This window comes from Hyla sarda, chromosome 8 (genome assembly GCF_029499605.1).
Source record: "Hyla sarda isolate aHylSar1 chromosome 8, aHylSar1.hap1, whole genome shotgun sequence".
NCBI lineage: Eukaryota > Metazoa > Chordata > Amphibia > Anura > Hylidae > Hyla > Hyla sarda.
Window position 1 is genome coordinate 143827953 of NC_079196.1, and position 22670 is coordinate 143850622.

Below are 22670 nucleotides of genomic sequence, written 5' to 3' on the forward strand. Positions count from 1 at the left end.
TGCTTGGCCTTCCATGGATGCAACTCCATGCCCCGCAGCTGGATTGGAAAACGGGAGATGTTCTTCGTTGGGGTCCGCATTGCAAGAACAATTGTATTCAAATACGTATGATTAAGCTTAAACCATCTTCTTGTCCTCTGTCCGGTTTGCCTTCGTTCCTACAAGACTTTGCTGATGTCTTTAGTGAAAAACAAGCTGAAGTGTTACCACCACATCGTCCATATGACTGTCCTATTGACTTACTGCCCGGTTCCACACCTCCTTGGGGCAGAATTCTGTCCCTGAAACTCAGTCTGTCTAATTACATTCTAGAGAATCTTCAAAAGGGATTTATCAGGAAGTCCTCTTCCCCTGCCGGAGCCGGGTTCTTCTTCGTAGAAAAGAAAGACGGGTCTCTGCGACCTTGCATCGACTACAGAGGCTTGAATAAAATTATGATAAAGAACCCGTACCCACACCCTTTAATCTCAGAATTATTTGACTGTCTTCAGGGTGCTAGGATCTTCTCTAAACTAGATCTTCGTGGTGCCTATAATTTGATTTCTATACAAGAAGGGGACTAATGGAAGACTGCGTTTAATACTCGTGATGGACATTTCGAGTATCTGGTGATGCCATTTGGACTCCTGCGGAGAGAAATCATACAATTGGAGATCTCGAGCTCTTGGCTATTAAGTTGGCCTTGGAAGAATGGCATCATCTCTTGGAGGGCTCTGTACATCCACTTACCATTTATACTGACCACAAGAACTTGTTATATCTACAGACTGCCCATCGTCTCAACCCTCAACAGGCTCGCTGGTCTCTGTTCTTCTCCAGATTTGACTTTTTTATTCACTTCCGTCCAGCAGAGAAGAATCTAGATCTTCTGAGGTACAAGACCAAGAATCGCACCCTCAGCATATTGTACCTCCTGATTGTCTCATTTCCGCAGCGCCAACAACGCCTCAGCACCTGCCTCCTTGGAAGACCTACATTACTCCCTGCCGAATCTTGAAATGGGGTCATTCCTCTCTGTTGTCCAGTCATGCCGGTATACGTAAGTCCTTGCAGCTCATCTCCCGACAGTATTGGTGGCCAACTCTAAGACAAGATGTTGTTGACTTTGTTCATTCCTGTTCAGTCTGTGCCCGGGACAAGACCCCTCGTGCCGTGCCAAGCCTGCTGGTCTATTACATCCTTTGCCAGTTCCTGAGCGGCCCTGGACCAACATAGCAATGGACTTTATTACTGACCTTCCTTCTTCCAGCTGCAATACGGTCATCTGGGTTGTTGTGGACCGATTTTCTAAAATGGCTCATTTTGTGCCCTTGCCAGGTTTACCATCTGCACCACAGCTTGCCAAGCTATTCCTTGGTCATATCTTCCGTCTCTAGGGATTGCCTACTCATATTGTCTCCGATCGGGGGGGGGGGGTCCAGTTCATCTCCAAGTTCTGGAGAGCCCTCTGTTCTCGTCTCCAAGTTAAATTGGACTTCTCCTCGGCTTACCACCCTCAATCCAATGGTCAGGTCGAAAGGGTAAATCAGGTCCTGGGGGACTATCTCCCCCATTTTGTCTCTGCTCGTCCAAGACGACTGGGCCGATTTACTACCCTGGGCCAAATTTTCTTATAACCATAGGGATTCTGAATTAGGGGAACTTCTCCCTTCTTTGTGGTCAATGGGCTTCATCCTCGTCCTCCTCTTCCCTTGTCCTCTTCTTTCTCCGGAGTACCTATGGCTAACGAACTGGTACGGAATTTCCCCTCCATCTGGCAGAAGACTCGTCACTCCCTTCTTCATGCTACGACCGGTATGAAGTCGCAAGAGGACAGGAAAAGACGCCCTCCTCCCGAGTTCTCCCCTGGGGACAAAGTGTGGTTGTCCTTTAAGATACCAAAGTGTGGTTGTCCTTTAAGATACCCTTTTTTAAGCTGGGTCCACCCTTTTTGGGTCCTTATGAAGTCAAAAAAAGACTTAATCCGTGGCTTATTCAATCCATCTGCCCTCCTCTCTCCGGATCCCGAATTCCTTCCATGTGTCCCTCTTGAAGCCTGTCATCCACAACAGATTTTCTCAAAAGGACATCACGCCTTCCTCCATCTCTGGTACCTCTGATGTTTTTGCTGTAAAGGAAATTCCTGATTCCAAGCTAGTCAGAGGAAAATGCTTCTTTCTTGTGGGTCGGGAAGGATTCGGTCCTGAGGAGAGGTCTTGGGAACCACAGGACAATATCTTGGACCAGGATCTTCTCTAAAAGTTTCTGAGCCTCAAGAGGAGGGGGAGACCAAAAGGGGGGGGGGGGGTACTGTCATGCGCTGTGCTCCGGTCATGAGCGCAGTGTCCCAGGGGTCCCCGTCTGCTGGCATGCGAATCCCAGCCCATCACTCACCCCGCTCCGCTGCTTCTGTGTCTCAGCTCCGTCACGTGCATCTCCTAGGGCGCGCACGCTGGAGCTCTGAAATGTAAAGGGCCAGTGCGCCCATAATTAGTGTTTGGACCTGACACCACATTATAAGTCCCTGCACCTCACACACTTCCCTGCCGGATCTTCAGTGCCCCTAGCCTGAGATTACCACCATCAGCCACACAGGTTAGAGGATCCACATCCAGCTCCTTAACAGAGGGACACAAGCTGACAGTGGGAGGATTTTTCCTCCAGCTGTGAGCCCTGCACTCACAGCTGTCAATCAAGGAAGTGGGTTCATGACATAGGTGATGACGCATGGACACAGCAGGACTAGTATGTGTCCAAGCAGGCAGGGGGGCAGTTGTTTGAATGGCTTTTTCAGAATGAAATTCTGAAAATGTTCTAATGAAAGCAATTGCAAAACCTATTGGTATTGCATGCTTTACAACATATCAAAAGTTTTTGTATCTGACAGTGCCCATTTAACATGCTCTGCCTCATAAGAAAGATAGTCATGCCACATAAATTAGCTAATAATTAACATTTTCTTACTGACTTAAAAGTTCAGCAAAAATAGATTTTTTAAGGGCCCAGTTTTTTTCTGAAGTGGATTTGAGAGGCCTGGATGCTAGAAACCTCTTTATGGCACATGTTCTAAAAACTTTACCCCTCAAATAACTCCCAATAGGATTTAGAAACTTAGTTAATCCTTCAGGTCAGAGGTACTCAACTTTTTTTTATTAGGGGTTAACTTATCCAGGTCTGCCATTTGATAAAGGTTTGAGCTGAACACTAAGATCTGGTTAACGCCTAGCGGCAGCAGTACCATGCAAGAAGTAGGTGGTGCATGTTTTAGAACTTTATTATTACCCTAATTATAAGCCACAGAATGAAACAAGCTACTAAAGATTCAAGGATTCAACCGTAATGTTCCCTGTATGATCTGCATACTGCCACACATCATGTCCCAGAATCAAATACTACCACACACTGTACACCCATGTATCATACTGCCACACACCGTGCCCCTGGTATAAGACTGCCACACACCGTGCCCTTGGTATAATACTGCCACACACAAACGCTATGTCCCTGAGTATAAAATTGCCACATACTGTTTCCCTGAGTATAATACTGCCACACACTGTGCCCTTGAATATAATATTATCACCATACAAGGGACCTATCTATGGCGGGTAAATTAATCTTGCATACCTATAGATCACCAAAGCGATCCACGAAAACCCTCATTTCCCATATATAAAATAAACTTTATTATTAATTATTCCTCATACTAAAGACAAAAAGATTAAAATTGCAGTGTCTTTCTCTCCATACAGTGTTCCTTGTCTGTAGCTGATGCCCGCCTGGCTATCTAATACTAACTAAATAATCACTGCATGCACCTGCAGTGCTATGCGGCATAGAGACGGCACTGTATTTAAAATCAACACTCAGCCTGAAATAGAGTGCCGTCTCCATGCCACATAGCACACTGCAGGTGCATGCGGTGATTATTTAGTCAGTATTGGATAGCCAGGCTTGCATCAGCTACAGACAAGGAACACTGTATGGAGAGAAAGACACTGCAATTTTAATCTGTCTGTCTTTAGTGTGAGGAATAATTAATAATAAAGTTTATTTTATATATGGGAAATAGGGGTTTTTGTGGATCGCTTTAGTGATCTATAGGTATGCTTGAATATAATACTGCCACACATCGTGCCCCTGAATATAATACTACCACCACATGCTGTTGCTATTCCCGAAAATATAATATTGCCAAAAAAGTGTCATTAACCATATAATTATACCTATGTGTCCCTTAAAACAATGAATGAAGTGTCTGTGCTCCCTAAACGTTCTGTGCCATTATTACCCCCCCCCCCCCATGAACTGTGCCATCATTCCCTTATTAAGAGTGTCCCAAAACACTGGGAACTGTCACGATTCGGCTGGCAGGAGGTGGATCCTCTGTGCCAGAGAGGGATTGGCGTGGACCGTGCTAGTGGACCGGTTCTAAGCTGCTACTGGTTTTCACCAGAGCCCGCCGCAAAGCGGGATGGTCTTGCAGCGGCGGTAGCAACCAGGTCGTATCCACTAGCAACGGCTCAACCTCTCTGACTGCTGAAGATAGGCGCGGTACAAGGGAGTAGACAGGAGCAAGGTCGAACGTAGCAGAAGGTCGGGGCAGGCAGCAAGGATCGTAGTCAATATGGCAATAGCAGGAGGTCAAGTACACAGTATGGACAAACACAGTAAACGCTTTCTCTAGGCACTAAGGCAACAAGATCCGGCCGGGGAGTGCAGGGGCAGTGATCAGATATAGTCTGGGAGCAGGTGGGAGCCAATTAAGCTAATTGGGCCAGGCACCAATCATTGGTGCACTGGCCCTTTAAGTCTCAGAGAGCTGGCGCGCGCGCGCCCTAGAGAGCGGAGCCGCGCGCGCCAGCACATGACAGCAGGGGACCGGGACGGGTAAGTGACCTGGGATGCGATTCGCGAGCGGGCGCGTCCCGCTGTGCGAATCGCATCCCCGACGGCCATGACAGTGCAGCGCTCCCGGTCAGCGGGACTGACCGGGGCGCTGCGGGGAGAGAGACGCCGTGAGCGCTCCGGGGAGGAGCGGGGACCCGGAGCGCTAGGCGTAACAGGAACGGCTGACATGGAGAAGGACTTAGGAGTTTAAGTTAATTGAAAATTTAACTGTAGCAACCAGTGTCAGGCAGCTGCAAAGGCAAATAAAATCATGGATTCATCAAAAGGAGTATAGATGCCCACAATAATGAAATTATTCTACCACTGTACAAATCACTAGTCAAATGGAATACTGTGTACAGTACTGGAGTACAAGAAAGATATAGTGGAGCTGGAGAGGGTTCAAAGACAGGCAACCAGAGTAATAAGGGGAATGGGAAGACTACTGTACCTAGAAAGATTATCAGAATTAGGGTTATTTAGTTTAGAAAAAATAAGGCTTAGGGGCGACATAATAACTATTCATAAGTATATCAGGGGGCAGTACAGAGATCCCCATGACCTAAATTGGCAATTCTGGTATGTTTTTTTATGGCGTATGATATGTGTTAACAATGAATAGAATGTAAAGATAAATAGTTTCTGTTATTATCCCTTAACAGAGAAGTAATGAAAATGAAAAGAAGGTATGAAGTGGGATTAGAGAAACTAGAATCGGCATCGTCACAAGTTGCCACCATGCAAAGTGAGCTAGAGGCCCTTCAGCCCCAGTTAAAGGTTGCCAGCAGGGAGGTGGATGAGATGATGGTCGTTATTGAGAGAGAGTCCATTGAAGTGGCCAAGACTGAAAAGATAGTCAAAGCTGATGAAGCTGTGGCAAATGAACAAGCAATGGCTGCTAAAGCAATTAAGGATGAATGTGATAGTGATCTGGCACAAGCTCTACCTATATTGGAATCTGCTCTGGCTGCACTGGACACTCTTACTGCCCAGGTACATTTTTATTTTTTTTTCAGATTACAGTTTCTCAGTATGTCCAAAAATATTAAATAGAATATTTCTGATGTTTTGAGATATATTTATGTATTTGCTGGTAACCTTGTTAATAAAATGTTATATAGATATATTTATTTATTTTTGTTTTAATATATATATATGTTATTTAACAGGACATTACAGTGGTAAAGTCTATGAAAAGTCCTCCTGCTGGAGTAAAACTTGTCATGGAGGCCATTTGTATTTTGAAAGGAGTGAAGCCTGATAAAATTCCGGACCCTTCTGGTTCTGGACGAAAGATTGAAGATTTCTGGGGACCGGCAAAAAGAGTACTTGGGGATATGAAATTTCTCCAGTCTCTGCATGAATATGATAAGGACAATATTCCACCTGCTTACATGAACATCATTAGGAAACAATATATTACCAATGCAGAGTTTATTCCAGATAAAGTTCGCAATGCATCTACAGCTGCTGAGGGGCTTTGTAAATGGGTCATTGCCATGGATTCATACGATAAGTAGGAAAATATATCTTTAAATAGAATGTAATATTATTGTAAATGGCATTATCTGTCTGTTTATCTGTAAGTTATAACATTTGACAGCTTTGTTTTGCATGCCGTGACAGCACCATACATTATTGTATATACAACTAATAGTATTGTTATACTGGTATTGTAATATCAAATATTACAGTATTAATATTAACAAGACTAATAGTTCCATTGGTTTTAGTGAAGTAACACACATTAACAGTTTTTTGGGATACATATTTGGTTATTTTGAATAGTTAAAGGGGAACTCCAGTGGAAAACTTTTTTTTCTTAAATCAACTGGTGCCAGAAAGTTAAACAGATTTGTAAATTACTTCTATTAAAAAAATCTTAATCCTTCCAGTACTTATTAGCTGCTGAATACTACAGAGGAATTTTTTTTCTTTTTGGAACACAGTTCTCTCTGCTGACATCACGAGCACAATGCTCTCTTCTGACATCTCTGCCGATTTTAGGAACTGTCCAGGGCAGCATATGTTTGCTATGGGGATTTTCTCCTACTCTGGACAATTCTTAAAATGGACAGAGATGTCAGCTGAGAGCACTGTGCTCGTGATGTCAGCAGAGAGCACTGTGTTCCAAAAAGAAAATAATTTCCTCTGTAGTATTCAGCTGCTAAAAAGTACTTGAAGGATTAAGATTTTTTTTAATATAAGTAATTTACAATTCTGTTTAACTTTCTGGCACCAGTTGATAAAAAAAAAAAAAAAAGTTTTCCAGTGTAGTACCCCTTTAACCTCTTAAGGGCCCATGACGTACCGGTATGTGGGAAATTGCGGCATCCCGAACAGCTGTAGGACACGAGGAGGGTCCCCTTACCTGCCTCCTGGTGTCCAATCGCCGAATGACTGCTCATTGCCTGAGATCCAGGTAGAATCATTGATCAATGGTTTCCTATGAGAAACCATTGATCAATGTAAAAGATCAGTGTGTGCAGTGTTATAGCCCCTTATCGGAGCTATAACATTGCAAAAAAAAAGTTTGAATCACCCCCTTTTCCCATTAAAAAAAGTGTAGATAAAATTTAATTAAACACATATGGTATCGCCGCATGCGGAAATGTCCGACTTATAAGAATATATCATTAATATTACCACACGGTAAATGACGTACGCGCAAAAAAATATCAAAGTCCAAAATAGCGTATTTTTGGTCACTTTTTATATCATGAAAAAATTTATAAAAAGTCAATAAGTCCGATCAATACATAAATGGTACCGCTAAAAACTTCAGATCACGGTGCAAAAAATGAGCCCTCATACCGCCCCATATGCGGAAAAATAAAAAAGTTATAGGGGTCAGAAGATGGAAATTTTAAATGTATACATTTTCCTGCATGTAGTTATGATTTTTTTTCAGAAGTACGACAAAATCAAACCTAGATATGTAGGGTATCATTTTAATTGTATGGACCTACAGAATAAACATAAGGTGTCATTTTTAGCAAAAAAATGTACTGTGTAGAAACGGAAGCCCCCAAAAGTTACAAAATGGCTTCTTTTTTTTTTTCAATTTTGACGCACAATGATTTTTTTTTCCTTTCGCTGTAGATTTTTGGGTAAAATGACTGATGTCATTACAAAGTAGAATTGGTGGCGCAAAAAATAAGCCATCATATGGATTTTTAGGTGCAAAATTAAAAGAGTTATGATTTTTTTAAAGGTAAGGAGGAAAAAATGAAAGTGCAAAAACGGAAAAACCCCGTGTCTTTAAGAGCAGGGGCCCTATACAGGCCAAGCCGGGACCCCCAATCAGACACTTATCCCCTATCCAGGGGAAAAGGGATAAATGGGTGTACTTGGGGTTATCTTTACGCATACCTAATGCAATCAGATATGTATTGTGAATGGTTCGCTTAAACATACCAGGCGATCATCATAAATAGGATACATACATTAATTTTCTTTAATTATGATTTGGTGATAGTATTATTATATTGCACAAATATTGTGGTGAATTTTATCTAGCTATACAATTAAATGCTAAGTTTTACAGCACCTTTATAAACATTTTCTTTGGAAAAGGGATAAACAAAAAAATGTTGCTGTACATCTTCTTTAATGATATTTTGTCCTAAGAAACTGTCTAAGCCTTTTTTTAAGACCTCCAGTTTTTGGGCTGTTATCAGATTTACAGTTTGTAGGGTTCATTCACACAAGGTAAAATGAAGGCTAAATTTACAAGGGATCCTGCGTGGATTCTGCCTTGCATCATACTCCCATTGACTGTAAATTTCCTTGCAGACATTTCTGACAAGGTTCTGAATTCTGGTGTTAATTCTTCCTCCAGAATCCACTAGTAAAATCCCATTATGTCAGTGGGAGTTTAAATTAAAGCTTATTTCTGCTGCAAATTCTACAGAGCAGAAAAGAGGATTTCAGCAAGGAAATTCCCTAGAGGAATTTTCCTTGCTGAATTTTGTAGTATGACCATACCCCTTGAGTAAAGAAGGCTTGTTGCCTCTAAAAAATTCACCCTTTTTTCCAGGAGGAAAGAGTGCCCTCTTGTCTTACGAGGTGGTTTTAAATGGAACACTATATTTTTAGTTAAGGCAAAGTATATAGTTCAATTACACTCTTAAACGTCCATTCACAAGACTAAACAATTTTTATTATTTTATTCTTTCCTGATAACCAAGATGTTCCATGCCCCTTTTTAGTTCAGTTGTGACCCTTTTCAGCTTTCTATGAAACAATTCCCAAAACTGAACAGCATGCTCCAGATGAGGCCACACCAATGCTTTGTGAAGCGGTAATATTATGTCTGTGTCTCACGAGTCCTTGTCTCTTTTAATACATGACAATATCCTAGAGGTTCTTTTGTCAAGGACAAGAACCTCTCACAGTTGTACTGCCTTTGGGACTTATGAGACATCCGGTTAGGGTGTGGTCTTCAGTGAATAAATGGATGGAAGGGGTGTCGCCTGCCATGCCAGGCACCAAAATAATGCACCAAAATTTTACCTGAAGTAAGCCAACTATTGAGTGGTGGAAACTAGAACTCAACAGTGCAAACTTAGACTAGACAGTGTATATATGCACCAGATTAATCTACCTGAGTTATTCTGCTAAATCTAGTGCATTTGAAGTCTAAGAATTAGACGATTTCAGTCGAATTTCCCCAAATGTGTCCAAGCCAGCTTTTAATTTATGTGCATCTTTCATAGACTCTATAAACTATAGTCAAATGCTATTATGTGACTCTTTATGCTAACATCTAAAATGTAATAGTTTCCTTTAATGGCAACACAGTGGGGCAGAATATTGTTATGATTAGGGTTCACAAAAACAAGAAAAAAAAAACAGCCATATTTTATTTATTAAAAGGCAAGAAAGAGTTCTCCATAGTGTAAAACTGCATACGCAAATCAGAATGCTTCATGTGAATGGGTGCTTACCAAGACTGGCTGTGTGGACCCCAGCACAACAAAGATAAAGAGCGTAATGGGATGGTCTCACTGCTGCCTGATAAAGCACTAAGGTGCGAAACACGTTGAATGGTGGGAATAAACGTCTTGCACTCGTACCTGCTATCTGTGGTCACTCAGCGCCCAAAGTTATCCACCAATTTCTGGAGGTTGTTGGTTCATGGTATTTTATTTATTGCCATATTTTCATCCTTCAAATGGCAAACAGCCACAAAAATAAATTATGTTGTTTTTTTTAACTATACTATAAATAACATATCCTTATATTGTATATAATACTTTCACCAAGGTAAATTTCAGCATTTACATGTATTGTAATTTGTTTAGGGTGGCAAAAGTCGTGGCTCCTAAAAAAGTGAAGTTGAACCAAGCAGAAAGTGAACTAAAAATTGCTATGGATAGTTTGAGGAAGAAACAAGCAGCTTTGAAGGAGGTACAGGATAAGCTGGCCAAACTTGAGGAGAAACTTGAGGAGAACAAACAAAGAAAAGCAGATCTTGAGAACCAGGTTTGTATTATTATTTTTATAGGGAATGTGTAATCACAAATGAAAGCAAGTTTTTAACATTAAAACATGTGTTTGTGTATTTTTGGTCACCTTTTCCTTTTAATTTCCATAGCACATAAAAAAAAAAAAAGAATCCTGAATTTATGCAGTTTTTACCTAAACGGGCACTGTAAGATGCAAAAACGTTTCATGTTTTGTGCATCTTGGCAAAATGTTAACCTTTCTAATATACTTCATAAGAAAATGTTATTTCCTTTTTATAAAAATCATGGCTTATAAAATCATGGCTTTGTCCAAGCTGAAGCAGGCATGGACAAAGTCCAGTAAGTGAGGGTGGGCTAGCATTCCTCTGTGCTCTCTCCTGTCTGATAGGACTCCTGAGAGCACAGAGGAGTACTATCAGACAGGAGAGAGCACAGAGGAGTGCTATCAGACAGGAGAGAGCACAGAGGAATGCTATCAGACAGGAGAGAGCACAGAGGAGTGCTATCAGACATGGGAGAGATCAGAGGAGTACTATCAGACAGGAGAGAGCACAGAGGAGTCCTATCAGACAGGAAAGAGCACAGAGGAGTACTATCAGACAGGAGAGAGCACAGAGAAGTCCTATCAGACAGGAGAGAGCACAGAGGAGTGCTATCAGACAGGAGAGAGCACAGAGGAGTACTATAGGACAGGAGAGTGCACAGAGGAGTGCTATCTGACAGGAGAAAGCAGAGAGGAATGCTATCATACAGGAGAGTGCACAGAGGAGTGCTATCAGACAGGAGAGAGCACAGAGGAGTACTATCAGACAATCCCACCCTCACTTACTGGACTTTGTCCATGCCTGTGCTTTAGCTTGGACAAAGCCATGATTTTATAAGTCATGATTTCTATAAAAAGGAAATAAAATGTTCTTAAAAAATATATTAGAAACGTTAATGTTTTGCCAAGATGTACAACATATAAAAAGTTTTTGAATCTGACAGTGCCCTAAACTACAAAGCTAATAGTAAACTGACACTTTCTGCTCTGTATCGATTACTTTCTTAGCAGTTATCTCATCACCATCATAAGCAGGATTATAATAATAAACATCAATATACTGTATAGATAACAGAATCCACCATGCATGATAGGTGATGGTCACAACTCTTTTTCCTTCCCCTACCTACTCTGACATCTGTATCAAACACAGGGTGTGCCTAGAAAACTCTCCTAATGAAGTTGGAACAGCTCCAGATTACAGATGCCTATGTATAATTTTTCTGCTGTAAAGCATTTCTGATTTTATGTTAGTAAAATAAGTATTGATAATATGTTACAGTTAAACATTAATTTGCTTATCTTTAGACTTGCAGATTGCTTAACTACATGTGCCTCAGCAATCGTTATGGCTATAGCTAGTCATACATAGGAGATAAACTAGTAGCCTGTGCCAATTCCTTTAGAATCTTGCATACCCAGCCAAGAGTGTATGTCTATTACTATTAGCACAGAGGTATAACCTACTGCCAGCCAAATCTGTCAGCAGCTTATCTCCCACTCGAACAAAGAATAGAGCATATTAAACTTCAGCATAACTAGACTGTTGAGGCTGAGTCATATAACAACAATCTTCTCAGATATTTCAAAAAACAACTCAAAGGCTGCTTTCACACTATGAAGTTCACCCGTTAATAAACGTACGTTTGAAAAATAATTATTAACGCACGCTAAACAACCCCATTCAAGTCAATGGGTTTTTTCGTTTACCTGTTATCACCCGTTATAGCCTGTCATGACTAACGGACGTTAGTTGTGACGGGAGAAATAACGGGACATGCACTCATTTTTCGCCCCGTCACAGGAAACGGGTAAATTAAGAGACGTTAACTTCAACATTGAAGTCTATGGCCGAGGGACGTTCGTAAATACGCCCCTTAATGCCCGTTATTATAACGGACGTTATTTTTTCTTAGCATGCTCAGAAGAGGTGACATCAGCAGACTCCTGCAGTGCTGAGGGAAAACTACTACTCCCATCATGGAACAGACTTGTTTCCATGATGTAAGTAGTAATTCCCCATTTGGGAGGTTACATTAGTGTTTGTACTACTACCCCCATCATGGAACAGATTCTGTTCCATGATGGGAGTTGTAGTACAGGGGCTGAGGGATTGATCGCATTGGGTCTCACTTCTGACACCCGATGCGATCAGAAGTTATTAAGCTGGGGAGCGGGCGGCATTCTCCGCAACCCTGCGATCACGATGTATTTTTTACTTTCATTTTTAAATTTCCCGCTGGGAGCCCGTAATGGCCGGTACTGAGGAGCCATTCGGGGATCCCAGCGGGGTTTTTAAAATGGACAATGTGACCCCCGCCAGCACATTTATATGTATACATCTATACCCCTGCAGTGCATAATGTGACCCCGCCGACACATTTGTCTTAATTTTCCATTGCAGCGCTACATGTGAATGGTATATCTATCAGAACGCATCCAGCAGCCACCGGCCAGATGATCCTGACAGATATACTATTCATTCATAGCGTCGGTGGCTGCATATGTATATAGATGTGCTGGGGGGGGGGGGGCAGACATATAGCGTTATCTGCCCCCCACAGCACTTCTATATACATATGCAGCCGCCGTGCTATGAATGAATAGTATATCTGTCAGCATCATCAGCCAGGCGGCTGCTTGATGCGCTGCCTGCAGATATAATTGTCACATATAGCGCTGCACAAATGCGCTATATGTGACAAGTATATCTGTCAGCAGCGCATCCAGCAGCCGCCGATGATGCTGACAGATATACTATTCATTCATAGCATGGTGGCTGCATATGTATATAGAAGCGCTGTGGGGGGCAGATAATGCTATATGTCTGCCCCCCCCCCAGCACATATATATACATATGCAGCTGCCGGCGCTATGAATGAATAGTATATCTGTTAGGATCATCTGGCTGGCGGCTGCTGGATGCATTCTGATAGATATACCATTTACATATTGGGCTGCAATGGAAAATTAAGACAAATGTGCCGGCGGGGTCACATTATGCACTGGGGGTTATAGATATATACATATAAATGCGCTGTCGGCGGGGTATAGATGTATACATATAAATGCGCTGGCGGGGGTCATATTTTTATTAATGCGCTGGCGGGGGTAACATTTTTAATAATACGCTGGGGGGCTAGATAAATAGCGCTCTATGCCCCTGCCCCCCGCAGCGTTATATATCTTGACCCCCCTCCCCTACAACACTTTTAATATACATATGTCCCCTAACATTGTCCATTTTAAAAACCCCGCTGGGATCCCTGAATGGCTCCTCAGTACCGGCCATTCAGGGCTCCCAGTGGGGGATTTCAAAATGAAAGTAAAAAATACATTGTGTACATCGCAGGGTTGCATGCCGCCCGCTCCCCTGCTTAATAACTTCTGATCGGATTGGGTGTCAGAAGTGAGACCCGGTGCGATCAATCCCTCAACCCCTGTACTACAACCCCCATCATGGAACAGACTCTGTTCCATGATGGGGGTAGTAGTACAAACACTAATGTAACCTCCCCAGCCACCAGCAGACTCCCGAAGCCAGGGGACTACTACTCCCATCATGGAAACAAGTCTGTTCCATGATAGGAGTAGTAGTAATAGTCCTGGCTGTGGGAGTCTGTAGGCAGAGGTTTTAAAACGTCCATACATGACGGATGTTATAACGGGTCTTAACGGATGAATATGCCCGTTATTTGGACAGACATTATTCAGCCGTTAGCATCCGTTAATTCACCAGTTATTAAACGTTTATTAACGGGTGAACTTCATAGTGTGAAAGCAGCCTTAGCCCTGAAAGTTTACTGTAGGTTTCAGGCTGGGATCATAGGTATTATTAGAGATGAGCTAATTTTTGAAAAATTAGATTCAGCTGAATTTTCCGAAAAAATTTGGTTCGGTACGAATTTATTTGCGGCGAATCAATATAAAAAAACGGCTATTTCTGGTCTACAGTGAGGCTCAATACGGGTGTAGAACACTTTGCTTTGTCCTAACATGCATAGGGAGTGTGCTGTGTTAGTGAAATAAAACTGTTATTCAGTATGACATGCAGATTACAGGCATCGCTATTAGAATCACTGATGTGATCTGGATGTGGCAGCAGGGAGACCATATGGCGTCAAAATTGAAGAGAATAAATAGATTTTTTAATGTAATTTTTATGTTATTTTATTTGAATCTATTTACATTTTTTGAGTACCCATTCTGGTGAGCATCGAGCTGGCGGTTCGCCTCGGGGCGAGCTACCACCTGTTCTAGCCCATGCCGTTCAGCACCCCCGAAACACCCCCCCCCCCCCCTCCCCAATCCCACTGTCTTACTCTTTTTGGAACTGCAAATGTTTCATATAATCAGTTATAGTTCATTGTGATCGCTCCAACCTGTTTCATTGGATTCTTGTGGTAATTCCACAGCTACTATACGACGTCGACGATAGGGCCTCAGTCTTGAAAAGATTACATCGATTTTTTTTAAATTGAAATGAAAGATTTTGAACTTGAAATTAAAGAAATTAAAGACGTTTACTTTGAATAAATAGAGAACAAAGGACCAAATCTAACAAGGAGTCACATGTCACATGGCGGCACAATGGCATCAGTATGAGGAGACCATATTGGTTGGTGGCAGCATGAGGAGAACATATAGTGGCTGGATGACACAGCCTGGAGTTTGCGGCAGCATGAGGAGAACATATAGGGGCTGAATGACACGGCATGGAGGTGGCAGAAGCATGAGGAGAACATATAGTGGCTGAATGGCACAGCCTGGAGTTGGTGGCAGCATGAGGAGAACATATAGTGGCTGAATGACACAGCGTGGAGGTGGCAACAGCATGAGGAGACCATATAGTGGCTGAATTAACTGTTACTGCCACCGTCTCCAGGAACCCCTGTTCCACTGCCTCCCGGAAAGGTAGGCTGCCACAAAGCAGGTGGTGTTCCCCGGGCACTTTTGGCTCCAAAATTTCCACTTCTGCCACCATGCTGACTGCCAACCATGCTACCACCTTGCTGGCTCAGCTGCAGCCTCACGTGCAACCTGCAACCCTCTTCTCTTGGTGATGATGAAGCCCCTTCTGCACCCGGCTCCCAATTGCGATCTGCTTCATCATCATCAACAAGTGTCTGCACGTCACTGATGTACTCCTTAGGTTCCTCAACAGTATCTTCTTCAGGACCCTGAATGCTGGCAACACCACCTCCCACCTCACTGTCCTCATCACTACCTGCCCGCCTAGCGGAGGAAGCGGCGGATGTCACCTCCATTTCTTGACTGGGCAGTAGCTGCTGACTGTCCCTCATTAGATCGTCCTCACTGAATAGTGGAGCTGAACCCACAGCATAAGATACTTATTTAGGGGAGGGAACAGCATAGGACAGAGGCAATGGGAGGAAAGGGACTGCCAGGCTATGCCAGATGAGAGTTGTATCTAAGGAACTCACCGACTATTTGACTGGGGGTATCAGATGTCACTTGTGATGAAGTGGATGACCGTGTTAACCAATCGCTGCGACTCCTGCTGCCACTCACCCCTAGTTTTCTGCGACCTCTGCCTGCGCCTGATGAATTTAGGCCTCTGCAACTCCTCTGTGCACGTCCTGGCACTTCTCTGCCTGACATACTTAGTGCATATATGAGAGGAGTACAATACGCTTCACTACGCTTAAAACAGTATTTGTCTAGAACAGCAGCAGGTGTGTACTTTTGGCTGTCCTTTCTCTAGGCCCTTGACAGATTAACAGGTACAAAATATTACACTACTTAGATGTTGGTATGTGGTATGCACTTATGAGGGCAGAAAAACGCCCTACAGTACGCTTAAATAAACGTATTGGAGTAAAACACCAGCCAGTGATTACTTTTGCCTGGCCTTTAACAGTATCTAGGCCCTTGAAAGATAACAGGTACAAAATAGTACACTACTTAGATGTACGTATGTGGCATGCACATATAAGGGCCTAAAAATGCGCTACAGTATGCTTAAAAAACATAATTTTGCACAACACCAGAAGTACACAACAGTGCTGCAGCACACAGTCACTGTGTACTAAACCCAAAATTGCACTCTCTCAAAGACTATTAGGAATGGACAGCTGGGTGTGTATTCTACGGTCTACAGACCAGTATAACCAGCAGACCATTTGTTTTGGAACAAAGAGTTGCGCTGAAAAATTATTCCTCCATCCTCTGTTAAGATTTCTCAAGCTGAGACAGCTTGTTCAAATGTATGAGGCAACACACCCCTCTCTGTAATGCAATGCTGTAGAAAGTGACTGGGAGATTAATGGCTGCAGTAAAAATTATTTTCAGTGAAAATGCACTGCTCTCTGTCCACCAGAACGCTTACGTGACTAGGAGGAGAAACACTGCTGGAAAAAACTTTTCTGTGTAAAACACAAAGCGCTGACAGTCCTATCTTTCTGCAGTGAAAGGATGACGTGACTAGCTGGAATATGGCTGACCATTATATAGGGCTTTGACATCATAGGGGTGACTGGCTGCTGATAGGCAGCATCCTGCATGTGATTCAGGGTCATCCAGCCTACCATTGTTCCCGCCTTCCCAGAGTTCCTTGCCCCATGTCCTCACATGTGGATCCACCATTTTAGATGCCCTGGAACCTGGACCGCACTAAATGGAGTTTAAAGAAGCGATTCGTGCGATAAAAATGCGGCGTTAGTCGCATTAGTTGAAAAACACATTTTTCATGAAATTCGCTAGAATTCGGATTCGTCAGATTCGATTTGCTCATCTCTAGGTATTATTACGGTATGTTGTATTTACAAAGTTACCTATCTCCTTCATGACTGCAATATGTTTATATACATTGGCAACATACGCTGACCTACTACCTACACGGAGGGTACTGGCTTTTATCTGCAGCAGACAGCCACTGCAAATGACAAACATTAGCGATCATGCTGATGTTGGTCATATAACTCTTCAAAATGCTGCAAGCGAGCGTGGGGCACTGATTGCTGACTATGGCAGCCTTTAATGGGCCTTTAAGCCTGCCATAGTAAATCTGGTGATAGAGTCTGCCTCAGGCAGAATCCACTGGAAGAGCACAGATTGAACGGATTATAGCATTGTATGGACCAGAATAAGAATGTTGCTTGTAAAAGTGTAAAAAACAACATAAAATTAATAAACGTTTTTACAAATATAAAAAAAAAAAGAAAACAACAAACAAAACCCTCACCTCATAAAAACTAAAACACTAATTCCGCAGGGTGAACTGTGTAAATGAAAAGATATCCCAAACACCAAAATTGATCATTTTTGGTTACATCATATATCATATAAATTATAACAGTTTATCAAAAAGTCCCATCTTAACCCATGGTATCAATAAAAACAACAGATCATGGTGAAAAAAAAATTTGCTCTCATACAGCACCATAGAGGGAAAAAACAAAACATAAATTGGTCAGAATTAGACGATTTTAGACATAAACATTTTTGAAGATAAACATTTAATCAAGTAGTAAAATATAACGAAAGCTTTATAAATAGGGTAATATTGGAATCGCACTGACCCATAGAATGTAGATAAGATATCAGTTTTACTGTTACTTGCAAGCCCTAATATGGCTCTGTAAATGGAAAAAATAAAAAGGTTATGGCTTTTAGAAGGTGAGTAGGAAAAATGAAATCACCAAAGTGAAAGTTTACTCTCCTTTGAAAAGGTTAACTTTTTTTGTAGCACAATTCCTTATTTTAATGTATTCGGATGTAAGATACAATCTTTAGTCTATAAATATTTAATGATTAGCTAAAACAATGTTGTGTATTCACTGTGTTCTCTATAGAAAAGCTTCAGCAGTATAAAACTGATACAATTTATGTACTAGAGTAACCCTACAATGCAATGAAATTTTTATATTTATCTGCACATCTGTGAAAATGAACATAGAAAAAAAATTGAACTGAGGAACTGTCAGGTGACTACTTTCCTTAATGTAGTTAGGGTTTCAGATATGAACTGTTCTGGCATGATGATATAATAACTCTGTCTGTTCTAAATCATCATTTTTGGCCTTCTCGTAAAGTGTGATTAGCGCTTTACATCTCACACTAAGCACAGTATAATGTGCTGACAGCACCACATAAATTATTTTCTGGGAGCTAAAGCTTACAAATTTGTTGGCATCAATTTCGAGCCTTTGTGCTGGAGGATTGATGGGCTTCAATAAAACTGAATATTTGTGTCAGGGGTTTGTAATTTCCTAACAACTTGTTTTGGTGCTATAGACATTTATGGTGTTTTCCTACTACTTTTATATTATTTTTCGACAAGAATATGAAATAATGATACTGATAATGAACCATTGCAAACATTGTATATGGTTTATAATCATGTTGGGTGTCTCAATACACACCCCAAGCAGTGTTGGACTGGAGCACCTTGGGCCCACCAGAGGAAATCATACCTGGGGCCCCTTTCCCATTCTGTGCCACAGCATTGTTATAGTATAGCAATATATGGTTGCACTACAAATATATATCTAAAAGACAGACAGGGGAGAAGTGAATAATCCAAATCAAAAACTCCAATTGGCCCTAGGGCCACAAAAGTCCTTGCTGATAAAACTCAGCTATTACTTTTTGAAGTAAAATACTAAGTATACATGCACTGAATATGATCAATTGAAGGCATTCCAAATACTATACCTCAAACTATATATGCATATAAATATATGTGTGTATATATATATATATATATATATATATATATATGTGTGTATATATATATATATATTACAGTATCTGATATAGCTCCTTAGACTTTTCTGTGAATATCAGAATATAGGATAATTCTTTCAAATTACTGACTAAATAGTATAGAATGCCTGAATGGTTACAGTATCTAATTTTTCTAAATATTTTATCATATCTTTTTATGTTGTAACAACATGGAAGAAATTACACCGTGCTACAATGTGAGTGCACAGCCTGTATAACAGTGTTTCATTTAGCTGTCCCCTAGGGCTGGGCGGTATACCGGTTCATATCGGATACGTTTTTTTTTCCCCCCATGGTATGGATTTTTCCCCATACCGATATACCGGTCGGGCCCCTCCCCCACCCTCCGAATTAATTATAGAGCCCAGCCAGCGGAGCCCTCACCTTTCCCGGACCATGAGCATGTATGTAGGGTGTAGGAGAGTGGTAATACCGTGATACCGCCATAATTCAAAAAAAATACAGTGATATTCATTTTAGGTCATACCGCCCAGCACTACTGTCCCCTCAAAATAACTCACCATACAGCCATTAACCCCTTCAGGACCAAGCCCATTTTGGCCTTAAGGACCAGAGCGTTTTTTGCACATCTGACCACTGTCACTTTAAACATTAATAACTCTGGAATGCTTTTAGTTATCATTCTGATTCCGAGATTGTTTTTTCGTGACATATTCTACTTTAACATGGTGGTAAATTTTTGTGGTAACTTGCATCCTTTCCTTGTGAAAAATCCTAAAATTTGATGAAAAATTTGAAAATTTTGCATTTTTCTAACTTTGAAGCTCTCTGCTTGTAAGGAAAATGTATATTACAAATAAAAAAACATTTTATTCACATATACAATATGTCTACTTTATGTCTGCATCATAAAAGTGACGTGTTTTTACTTTTGGAAGACACCAGAGGGCTTCAAAGTTCAGCAGCAATTTTCCAATTTTTCACAAAATTTTCAAACTCACTATTTTTCAGGGACCAGTTCAGGTTTGAAGTGGATTTGAAGGGTCTTCTTATTAGAAATACCCCACAAAAGACCCCATTATAAAAACTGCACCCCCCAAAGTATTCAAAATGACATTCAGTCATCATTTTAACCCTTTAGGTGTTTCACAGGAATAGAAGCAAAGTGAAGGAGAAAATTCACAATCTTCATTTTTGACACTCGCATGTTCTTGTAGACCCAATTTTAGAATTTTTACAAGGGGTAAAAGGAGAAAATGTGGACTTATATTTGTAGCCTGATTTCTCTCGAGTAAGCACATACCTCATATGTCTATGTAAAGTGTTCGGCGGGCGCAGTAGAGGGCTCAGGAGGGAAAGAGCGATAAGGGGATTTTGGAGAGTACGTTTTTCTGAAATGGTTTTTGGGGGGCATGTTGCATTTAGGAAGCCCTTATGGTGCCAGAACAGCAAAAAACCCTCACATGGCATACCATTTTGGAAACTAGACCCCTTGAGGAACATAACAAGGAATAAAGTGAGCCTTAATACCCCAAAAGTGTTTCACGACTTTTGCATATGTAAAAAAAAATTTTTTTTTTTCACTAAAATGTGTGTTTCCCCCCAAATTTCAAATTTTTCCAAGGGTTAATAGCAGGAAATACCCCCCAATATTTGTAACCCCTTCTCTTCTGAGTATGGAGGTACCCCATAAGTTGACCTGAAGTGCACTATGGGCGAACTACAATGCTCAGAAGAGAAGGAGTCATATTTGGCTTTTTGAGAGCAAATTTTGCTCGGGGGGCATATCACATTTAGGAAGCCCCTATGGTGCCAGAACAGCAAAAAAAACACATGGCATACCATTTTGGAAACTAGACCCCTTTAGGAATGTAATAAGGAATAAAGTGAGCCTTATTACCCCACAGGTGTTTCACGACTTTTGCATATGTAAAAAAATTAAAATTAATTTCCACTAAAATGTGTGTTTCCCCCCCTAATTTCACCTTTTTGCAAGGGTTAATAGCAGAAAATACCCCCCAAAATTTGTAACCCCATCTCTTCTGAGTATGGAGGTACCCCATAAGTTGACCTGAAGTGCACTATGGGCGAACTACAATGCTCAGAAGAGAAGGAGTCATATTTGGCTTTTTGAGAGCAAATTTTGCTCGGGGAGCATGTCGCATTTAGGAAGCCCCTAAGGTGCCAGAACAGCAAAAAAAAAACACACATGGCATACCATTTTGGAAACTAGACCCCTTGAGGAACGTAACAAGGGGTACAGTGAGCATTTGCCCCCCACTGGTGTCTGACAGATCTTTGGAACAGTGGGCTGTACAAGTTTTCATTTTCATGGACCACTGTTCCAAAGATCCGTCAGACACCTGTGGGGGGTAAATTCTCACTGCACCCCTCATTACATTCCGTGAGGGGTGTCGTTTCCGAAATGGGGTCACATGTGGTTTTTTTTTTTTTTGCGTTTGTCAAAACCGCTGTAACAATCAGCCACCCCTGTGCAAATCACCTCAAATGTACATGGTGCGCTCTCCCTTCTGGGCCATGGGGTCACATGTGGTTTTTTTTTTTTTGCGTTTGTCAAAACCGCTGTAACAATCAGCCACCCCTGTGCAAATCACCTCAAATGTACATGGTGCGCTCTCCCTTCTGGGCCTTGTTGTGCGCCCCCAGAGCACTTTACGCTCACATATGGGGTATCTCTGTAGTCGGGAGAAATTGCGTTACAAATTTTGGGGGGCTTTTTTCCCTTTTACCTCTTGTGAAAATGTAAAGTATAGGGCAACATCAGCATGTTAGTGTAAAAAATAAAAAATTTTTACACTAACATTCTGGTATAGACCCCAACATTTCCTTTTCATGAAGGGTTAAAGAAGAAAAAGCCCCCCAAACCTTGTAACGCAATTTCTCCCGAATACAGCGATACCCCATATGTGACCCTAAACTGTTGCCCTGAAATATGACAGGGCTCCAAAGTGAGAGCGCCATGTGCATTTGAGGCCTAAATTAGGGATTTGCATAGGGGTGGACATAGGGGTATTCTACGCCAGTGATTCCCAAACAGGGTGCCTCCAGCTGTTGCAAAACTCCCAGCATGCCTGGACAGTCAACGGCTGTCCGACAATACTGGGAGTTGTTGTTTTTCAACAGCTGGAGGCTCTGCTTTGGAAACAGTGGTGTACTGGACGTTCTTATTGGGGGAGGGGGGCTGTGTAGGGGTATGTGTATATGTAGTGTTTTTAACTTCTTATTTTATTTTGTATTCGTGTAGTGTAGTGTTTTTAGGGTACAGTCACATGGGCGGGGGATTACAGCGAGTTTCCCAGCGCAAAATTTGCTGCATCTCAAGATGCGAGAAACCCACTGTAAAAGCCTCGCCCATGTGAATGTACCCTGTACATTCACGGGGGTGGCGGGGCTTGGGGGGGTTGCATCAGCTGTTGCAAAACCACAACTCCCAGCATGCATGGTCTGTTAGTGCATGCTGGGAGTCATAGTTTTGCAACAGCTGGAGGCACACAGGTTAGGAAACACTGAGTTAGAAACAGACAATGTTTCCCAACCAGTGTGTCTCCAGTTGTTGC

The 22670-nt window shown here is 41.8% G+C and overlaps 1 protein-coding gene across 1 annotated transcript in view; it reads left to right on the forward strand.

Moving 5' to 3' along the window:
- DNAH7 (dynein axonemal heavy chain 7) overlaps positions 1-22670 on the forward strand; it is a 531149-nt gene that overhangs the window by 248177 nt on the left and 260302 nt on the right. The window contains exons 42-44 of the mRNA XM_056535765.1: positions 5532-5862; positions 6039-6385; positions 10176-10356. Coding sequence (XP_056391740.1) covers positions 5532-5862; positions 6039-6385; positions 10176-10356 — 859 coding nt within the window. The remainder of the gene's footprint in view (positions 1-5531; positions 5863-6038; positions 6386-10175; positions 10357-22670) is intronic.